Here is a 10,318-nt window from a genome sequence, read left to right on the forward strand (position 1 = left end):
ATTTAGCACGATCACTTACAATTCTACAATTATTTATTAACGTTCAAAGTTATGATAATATGATATTAATTCAATTTGTCACTTCCGGTTGATATGACAAAGTGACGTCACGCTGTATTATTAGAGGAAAGAAAGAACGGAAAGTGTATGTCAATATTGTGAGTTAAATCACCTCCACATGACAGCGTTTGGTATCTCAGAACTGTTGTGAATGGTAGCTTGATTTCTGCTACATCGTTTTGATTCTATTTCAGTTCGCTTTTCGTTTGACACCATGAACAGCCTGTCGTTCAGCGAGCTATGTTGCTTGTTTTGTTGTCCGCCATGTCCATCAAGAATAGCAGCAAAGTTGGCCTTCCTTCCTCCAGAGCCAACATATTCACTGATATCAGATGAAACGGGTTCAAAATATAGCCTCCACCTTACTGACAGGGCTGAATGGCAGTACACTCAGCGAGAACTAGACTGTATTGAAGTGTTTATGACAAGGACTTCAAGGGGAAACAGGATACCATGCATGTTTGCAAGGTGTTCCCCCAATGCTAAATACACTCTTCTCTTCAGTCACGGCAATGCAGTAGATTTGGGCCAAATGAGCAGCTTCTACATAGGACTAGGATCCAGAATCAACTGTAACATTTTCAGCTATGACTATTCAGGCTACGGTGCCAGCTCGGGGAAACCGTCGGAGAAAAATCTCTATGCAGACATTGATGCTGCATGGCAAGCTCTGCGAACAAGATATGGTATAAGTCCACAAAATGTAGTTTTGTATGGACAGAGTATCGGCACAGTGCCTACTGTAGATCTTGCGTCCAGATATGAAGTTGGTGCAGCTATTCTCCATTCTCCACTGATGTCCGGCATGAGAGTGGCATTCCCAGATACAAAGAGGACATGGTTCTTTGATGCTTTTCCTAGGTATGCACTTTAAATTAAGGTTGTAAAAATTGTATGCTTACTTTATATGCCCTTTATGTGCATGTGTAGCATAGGTAATGGTTTAGAAGTAGAATTTAATGCAGTTGTGGACACTCCGAGATCAAGACATGTTGAGATCAAGGTGGGGTCATCTCAATATTTCTAAGCCTCCAAATGTCCATAGCTTGACTAGAGTAGAATGAACGCTAGGCATCTATGATGTTCACTGGGCAATAAGTTGATGAAACATTATAAGTCCCCCATTGGCACTACAAGATGGGACTTTAGGTTAGCACTCTGTCCATCAGCTATAGGCTATGTGTCACTTTGTCTTCTGCATATATATCAGTGGCGGATCTAGAGGGTTTTAAGGGGCTTCAGGATACCCCCACCCTGAGAATTTTCTTGAAAAATCATGTACTTTCGCCATTTTCCTCAATTTTTCCCCACATGAAAACACACACGCACACCCTGGAAATTGGCCCCCCCCCCCAGGTAGGTCTCTGGATCCGCCAATGTTTAATATCTCATACACTTTTTCACCTACAATTGGGCTACCCTTAATTGTTTGTGCTTTCCCTAAAACCTTTTTGGCAATTTTTAAGGAAGTAATGTTAAATTTCGATAAGTCTCCAGTAAAAACTTTATATATATATAAAAGTTGAAAAGTAAACTTTGAACAAACATGGATTTTTCTATCTGGCCTTCCCAAATTTTGTAGTCAATAACCCCTTGATATTGCATACTTGAGAGTGTTGCATAGATTAAAACCAGGTCTTGTGNTTGTCCAGGGCATACTGTACCTTTCGTTAATATGTTGGAACCAATTTAATTACATCATTTTGTTCAAATATGTCTTCAAATTGGAATGAAGAAACTGTATAATCTAGTGGTTTGGAACACAGATATTCAAAGTCAGGTGTCGGATATGTTTAAAAAGTGGGGGAAAAACCTAATGTCAAAGGAAAAGCATAGTTAATACATGTAGTTGTACTTGTGTTTGATGTAAATTTAACCAAACCTAATTCACCCTCAAACCCAGTTAATTTGACTACTAACATGGAAGTATACTAGCCTGACATCATGACTGGTATATTTTGTCAATTATAATTATATTAACAGGCGTAATGAAACTTTTCAATATGTGCTTCAGTAGAAAAAAGACAGATAGTTGCAGGTTCCTTTTATTTGCCCCCTGTCACATTCATTTTTAAAGATGATACAGTTATATTATGGTCAGCAGATCTTGATAGGACACAATTCTCATTGTCTGTTTCGTCACCATATACACATTTATAATATATGTAACACTTACCTCTGGTATATAAAGTTTATTTCAGATTGCAAAATTACATAACATATCCAAACATTAAACTATATACTTCAACATTATGATTACTGATACCATTTTTTTGCCAAAGTAATTGCTGAAGTGTGTTTATTCTAATTCATTGTTCAAACTTAATGGTAGACCCATAGAAAATGCATGAAAAACACTAGACCGACATTGTATTCACATATATGGGAGTCATTTACTTCATAGACCAAGTTGCAGGGTTAGACACTAACTTTTTTGCTTGTTAAGTCCACACAGGACTAGTTGAATAGATTATTTACTAGTCCTTCATGAATGTAACTAGTCCAAGATTTCCTGATTAAAGAAACATTGAGATCTACAGCACGAAAAATCAGAAGTAATTGACTGTAGGGGACTTCAAATAACTACGTACTCCTATAAAATATGGTGAAGTTTTAGGAAAAGGTTGACAATTATCTTGCAATATATCTTATTTTAAGCAGTTTTCAAAATTTTAAAAAGGAATATTCTTATTTTATAATCATATCTTTTACAAGTCCAAAGGACCAGTTATAGGTAAGGTGATTTTCTAGTCCAGGACTAATGGGCTAGTCTAAGTGTCAACCCCTGAGTTGTCTGAAGTTAATTCCTATGATGAGTTAATCCAAAGATATTTATAGACTTAGTGAATGAAAAGTCCCCTGTGAAATTGCTTACATTGATGTCATCCTTTCTTGTTACACAGTAGGTCTGTAGGAAAGCTATATCTCATATATAGACCTATTGTCTATGGTGTGTAAATCCTAAATTCTAACTTTACCCGTTCACCACTGTAGACCATAATGGACTCATCCAGATCAATGCATGGTATAGTCTAGAGTTACATAGGGGTGAAAGACTGCTGATTATAATCAATAATCCTTCATGAAAGGTCTTCCAATAATCAATTTTGAATTCTCTTCCAATTCTAGACCCATTATTGTGATGTCATACATGTAGTTAAGGTTACTGTCAAGTGTCAATGGCATTGTGTGATGTATTTCTGTGGATATATTAGCTAGGAACATATACTGTATTTGACCAAAATTAAGCACACCTTTCACAAAACAGCCCCTCTCCACTTTGGTATAAATTAAACGTCCCAGGAATTGTTTGGGTGCTCACAATAAATCTATGTCAGCTTATAAGCCCCTCCACTTAACAACATGAAAGAGTATGGGCACACAGAATTTCAACAGTTTTCTATAAAAGTTGTCAAAGAGCAGCTGGTCAATATCCTAGATGACAGATGTCAAGATGAATGTTTGTTCATTCATTCATTCCAACATATTTTATTGACATTAAATTATAAACAGGCAAAGGGATCGGGCACAACTTCTTACAACTTACTAGGCCCTCTCCCATATGTTTGTTGATAAGAGGCCAGGATGCTCATATTTAAGCAATTTCCCATCTTTTTGTCAAACTTTATTGACTAGGGGAGGGGGGTTCTTTAAAGTCAAATAAAGTACCAGGGTATGCAGGTTTATCATGAAAAACAATATAAAGCAGGGTTTGAATCGAAGAAGAAAGTTAATAATAACTATATGGAATATCTGCCAGTATCAAATTTAACTGCCATTGCATTGTTCATTAACACTGTTATAGCACGCATGTGTAGGTAACTTTGATCACTGGTTCAGACTCAGTATTTTGTCCATATATCATTTCAATTTCATTATTTTAAATTGAATACAAGTGCTGTTTTCCTTTTGATCTTAAGTATAATACATGTATATGTCTATATGGGTCGAAGAAGTTATATTAATGCTAGCTTCCCGAATAACACTGGATCCTTAAAAACGTGTGTTTGTAGCTAATAGGATACAAATTACTTAGAATTGTATATGAGGCAAGGAAGTAATTCTTACTTTGTAGACAATATGATGTTTGGCAAATTTTCGGAGCAATCCACTCCTTTATCGAGACACAGAAAAAAACACAAAACAATTACATTACAATATTATATCTATATATATATATATATATTATAAAAAGAAAAATTCTTAACACAGCAAATATATATATAGCATGTAAAAACCATTATGAGATGTGAAAAATAAACTGCACATTCTTTTTATGAAAGTCATCAATTAATTATAAAACACAGTACAGTACAATAGAACATGTGTATAATTATTCAACTTCAACAGCCCTTAGAGGGATGTACACTACAGGTGTATAGTGCTATCTCGGACATCTGCTTATTTTGCTTTTATTTTATTTTTAAATAAGTACTAGTACACATTTTCTACAAAATAAAAAACAGCACTTGATAATCATATCTTGGGGAAAATATTCAAAAAGCACACCAGGTCTGAAAACTGGAGTAAAAAAATAATGATTGTGTGAATATGAAAGAAACAGTTATTGTTTGACTGATATGTGTTGCTAAATGTGTAGTCTAAAAATGTTTGAAATCATCACTGATACAAATTATTGAATAGCTTTAATTATGAATCTAAGGATATATTAAACTAGAAATAAACCACTCATGGTACATAAGTATTGAAAAAAAAGTAAAATTTAAAAAAAATATCAATACATCATGTAGCACATTTTGAAGAATAAAGTATAGATCAATCTTATAAAGTTAACTTGTGCCATGGTTCATTGTTGCATGAAAAAAATAGTCTGACATCTGGAGTATCTCGGTCTTGGGTCATTCTGATGCATGGCATGGCATATATATACATATGTATACATGACCTATGATTTTAACAGTTAACCCATTGCCCTTGATTCTCAGACTTGTCAGTTTAGTGATTTCAAGGCTATATTACACCTGCCATTAATTCAGACCTGCATAATTAATGTAGATATGATGTTAAAATATGCATTTTATATATACTTCCTCCAACTTAATGGTTACATTGTATATGAAACAACTTTTTCACTGTTGCTCTTCAGTATTATTCTAGGTTTACCCATTATGCATATTAATGTATAAAATTATGTATTCAGACTTGCCTGTCATTGTTCTAATGTTGATTAAGTTTCGTTGATATACTTATGAATATGTTACTCAAGACATACCTGAATATAGTAATTTATTATGTAGATTCATTAGTTGTAGTTAAAAGTTATAAACACACTTAACTTGTACATGTGTGTGACTCAGCTCTCAGAAGAAGATTTAGATGAAGGCTTCTTAGTTAAGAGCCAAAGATGCCAATAAACTAATTCACCCCTGAAATTTCATAATGAACTATTCCAACCTTTGAATTGGAAGAGTTCAAATGTGTCTTCAGGGGTGAATGAGTTATAGGTACACATGTTTTTTCTTCAGATGTAGCATGAAGTATTATGCAGTATGAATTGTGAAGTTATCAATAATGGCTTTCAATTTTGATGAAATTTATACGAGAAAATGTCCACAGTAATAAAAAAATGTTTTCACTTTTCCAATATGTTTTTTTGCTTTCAGTATTGACAAAGTACCAAAGATAACGTCTCCAGTTCTAGTTATACACGGAACAGAAGATGAAGTAATAGACTTTTCTCACGGACTAGCCATACACGAGCGATGCCCCAGGGCAGTGGAACCACTTTGGGTTGAAGGTGCGGGGCACAACGATGTGGAACTCTACGGACAATATTTAGACCGACTTAAACAATTCATAAATGTTGAATTGGCGGTCAATTGACCCACGGAGAACATAATGCAGCCAGTTCAGGAAGAGTTGATATAATCATCAGTTCCTGATGTCACATGGATCTGTGTTGTTGAATGTCTGTAAGCTCTGGTACATGGACAACAATGGAAATATAGCATAACCAGCCATATCAAGAATTAATTATACAAATTGGTCTGTTGTCATTCTTGTAACATTAAAACTGTTTTGTTCCTACAATGTATGACATCTAAATGTATTTCCACATATTCATAAAACCTCAAGTGTGTATTTTTTTTTATACCGGTACCATGTTTTTTTCTTGTTTAAGATTTCTTAGTGTTCATTTACGTACGTAGGTTCCCATTGAGTGATTCTGTACGTGAGCATGGCTGGAAGATTGCTAACTTAGTAGTCTAATTTCTGTACCAGTATCTGAACATATAGACTAGACCATATTTTTTGACAAACTTCATTCACCTAGTATATACATGAGCATGCCTGGAAGTAGCAAAGGTTCTGTATTATACAATTTTGACAAATTGACAAGCTGATTTTTGTTTAATGTTTATATGATACCCGGTACCACGGACTTGGATAGCAATCAAATCTTATTCCGTGCCGGTACTGGGAACATAATATATTACCCATCTTCATTCAGTTATTAAATTTATATTTTCACATCTTGGAGCGTACCATAATCAAATCAGTTTTCAATTATTTTATTATAAAACTTTGCAATTATTTCATAAGGAATTTGTTTTATTTTTGAAGAAGAAAAAAGACAGATGAAAATCCCTGAAAAAACAATAACCCTAGTACATGTAGGAAGAAGGCAAAGAAATCAACAGAAATGTTACTGTGATGTTAATTCAATTTGTTGAAGGTTTTCATAATTTCTACTCGATTGCTAGCAGATGATTTCAGTCTATACTGCATCCCTACAGTACAGCAACATCACCTAATAGAATTTGATTGTACTTTTTTTTTTCAAACCAGCAAGAACATGTCATGTTTCAGGTTGTTGACTTTTTAAATGTGGTTGTTTGCATTGACAATTGTCTATTTATAAAAGGGAATATAACGACCTCATTATGCTGTTTTGATGGAGGGAATATATGTAAATTGACATTAAACCCTTGTTTAATAAATTATTCAGCTTAATTTTATGAATGAATGACTGTTACAATTACAGTGGTGTCATATTTTCGTAACCGGTAATTGTCGACATCAATATTAAAGCAGCTCTCTTTGTTAAACTTAACTTCGTACATTTGCCAATGTAATGTATCATTTGGACAAGAAAACATGGACTGTGAAAATCTTGATTTCCCACGATTTGTGTAAATGTGTCATTCTCTCATGTATATTCTCATGAACCACGAGTATGATTCATGGCTTGGCCTAGAATTAGGTCATTACGTGGGAGAGAAGTATTACAGACGGTATATGTGTACATTGTACAAATACGATAAATTAATAGTGGAGTGGATTTGTGATAAATATCAATGTTTATACAATTTCATTTTGACATCATCCTTGGAATATTTAGCTGTGTAACAATCATCAGATTATATTACAATGTACATTTATGCTTCAAATGTGATATTGCTTGTTTTTGTTATAAAAAATTTGTAAACTTTTGGCTAGGATGTTTGATCAGTTACAACTTTGACATGAATGTTTTATGCATGTGACGTATATATATGTAAATTTAATATCGTCGAGAAGTCGTAAAACATCGGCTTATCAAAGATTTTCGTGAATATACAATTAAACTGTACTATATACATTGTATATATTTAATGTTCAATTAAGATTGGGAAATAGTTCAAAGAGGAAAGATTTTTAATGGCTAAAAATTAAACGACAAGATTTTTATTTGTGTCATTCAAGTGTTGTAAAATGATTCATATGCTGAGATAGCCACTAAAACTCATCATCCCTGTTCAACGTGGTATGGCACACATCCCAATCCCATACACACCGGTACCAACGGGCTGCAGCCTGTGCCATGCCCAGGCATCCCTGATCTGTTGTTTTAGGTTCCCAGGTCATTGGTTGAATTATGGACCGCTTTTGTCTTTTCAAACTTCAGGAAATTGGTATAGAAGGTTTTGTGAATAATAGCAGTAAGTTTACTTCAGATAGAGTTCAGCACATTGGGGGGGGGGGGGGGGGGGGGGGGTCATTCTCTTGCAAGGTATAGAGAAACCTCTATCAAGTTAAAAACATGTTTTGCACCATATGATCTTAATATTTCATCACTTAAGTAGTACCTGTTTAGTGTTTCCTGATTTTGATTGGACAACCAACCGAAAAGAGGTAAATTAAAAAGCATTTAACTCCTTCACCACTGAAATTTCATAATGAACTATTCCAACCTTTGAATTGGAAGAGTTCAAATGTGTCTTCAGGGGTGAATGATTTCAACCAAAATGGGGGGGGGGAATGTTTTCAGAACTTAGTATTAAATACATGTCAAACAAGTCTCTAAATTTAATTTTTATCAGAAGAAATTATAAACTTTCATTGAATAGTATGGAAACTATTTTGTGATTCTAATTGTTCTCTAAACCAGGAATTAGGATAATGAATTCGAAAAAGTAACATATAGTGTGTAAAGAGACATGTAGATCATGTTTCATAATGCGTTGTCTCGATTATGAATGAAAATGTTGGCATGTAGCATGTATACTGAAGAGTGCATGTCTTGAAGACATTTACAGTTCAGAAGGTTTTATACAGAGACACTCTTGACAACTGATGCTTGTTCAAGATTTATATCTAATAGAGGGAGTTCATTGTCAAGTTAACTGAATCTTATCTAGATAATCTAATCTTTAGTGAGTAGATTATATTCTAGGATAAACTCACATGACTAGATATACATTATTATCCATTATCATAACAAGGATACATAAACCATATATCAAAGAAAAAATATTTTCTCTTTACCGAAACTAGAGTTTTCTCCGATAAGGGGAAAATTTGGTGTAAGATATGATGTTAGAATGCTCCTGTGTGGTATTGTAAGCAACCGATGTGATGTTATAAATCAACACTAAAAAATTGAGCCAGAAGTGATGAACATACAGGAACAGTTACAAGATAAATAGGTGTAATTCCACATTGATGCCTATACCAGCAGCAGCAGCTGATCTTTAAATTAGTTCATCATCCTAGTGCTTTGAGTATCAGTGCAATAGTATTTACATATACACGTTGTTAACCAAGTTTTAAAAGATGATGTACATCAACTAGGAAACTATAGCTCGTTTTGAATATTTTAGGAAATATTTATATACATATAAGTAAGTTTAGTACATGGAAAGAGATTCATGTTTATGTACACATTATTAATCTATGAAGCGGTATGTTAACACTGATCTATATCAAGGCCTGATTAGCTTTATACTTATGTAGAAAGTGTACAAATTCATTTGAAACATTTTCAAAAATGATATGTGTATAAATATGTGAAGGGAGGGAATATTTACATTATGTTTAAAGTATGTAGTTTCAGACAGCTGGATCTTGTTTGGATTCTCCCACGACCAGGTTTGTGTGTGTTAACAGTCGATAGTTTGGTATACTAAGTATAGCTACAGGGCTTTCTTATATGAACTATTCCAATATCGTACATAATTCGACCAAAATGTATATGTAATTCATTCGACCGCAAGAAACTTGTTGACTCAAAATTGTTTTGGTTGCTCCGTCCACTTATTTAAAAGTGTAAGCTTATGTTACTTTATAGACCAATGGTTTTTTCCTCATTTTAATTAATTATTTTTTGTACACATATTTGTAATGATTCTACCACAGGTAAAACCAACCAGTGTATTTTTTAGTTTTTTTTTTGTTTTTTGTTTTGATAATCAGGATAAATGAAAAGTTCACACAAAGAATGCCTGTCAGTGCTTACATATTGCTCAATCAGTGATTGTAGTGTCTAGTAAGTGTAATTACCTGTATATATATATATATATATATATATATATCGCTACAACAGAAACGGATACATAGACACTTTGGTGTATCTGTGGTGATTGATAGTTCAATGTACAGTTCAACAAAGTGAAATTTATAAGATCAACCACTATTATATTTCTATTCATTGTAAGTAAGCATTTAAAAATGTTTTTTCGCATTAATGTATTTCCAAAAACAAAGGGACAGTGTGGATGCAGATTTGTAAATTAAGTCATTGGTTTGTCTTGCAGATATTCATCTGAATTTTAAAGGTCACATTGATGTAGTGAAATCGTTACAGGCAGTTGTTTTATTACTGGTTAAAGGGTGGATCATGACGAATCTCATTTTTGTACGTTTGTATTAGGGCAGCCATAGTGCGTGAAGTGTAATCAAAAGTTTTTCAGTAATTCAGGAGATTTTTTTTATTAATTTTGGCACCCTCCCATAGTTTGCAAAACTTTGTAAGAGT

General features: G+C 33.7%; 1 protein-coding gene across 1 annotated transcript; it reads left to right on the plus strand.

Annotated features, from left to right (window-relative positions):
* Window positions 1-75: 75 nt before the first annotated feature.
* Window positions 76-8,038, plus strand: LOC110454254 (protein ABHD17B-like). The gene is made up of 2 exons (XM_021503679.1): window positions 76-921; window positions 5,685-8,038. The coding sequence occupies exons 1-2, from the start codon at window positions 275-277 to the stop codon at window positions 5,902-5,904; spliced, it is 867 nt and encodes a 288-aa protein (XP_021359354.1). The 5' UTR covers window positions 76-274; the 3' UTR covers window positions 5,905-8,038.
* The last annotated feature ends 2,280 nt before the right edge of the window (window positions 8,039-10,318 follow it).

Source organism: Mizuhopecten yessoensis, unplaced genomic scaffold (genome assembly GCF_002113885.1).
Source record: "Mizuhopecten yessoensis strain PY_sf001 unplaced genomic scaffold, ASM211388v2 scaffold7725, whole genome shotgun sequence".
In the NCBI taxonomy this organism is placed as follows: domain Eukaryota; kingdom Metazoa; phylum Mollusca; class Bivalvia; order Pectinida; family Pectinidae; genus Mizuhopecten; species Mizuhopecten yessoensis.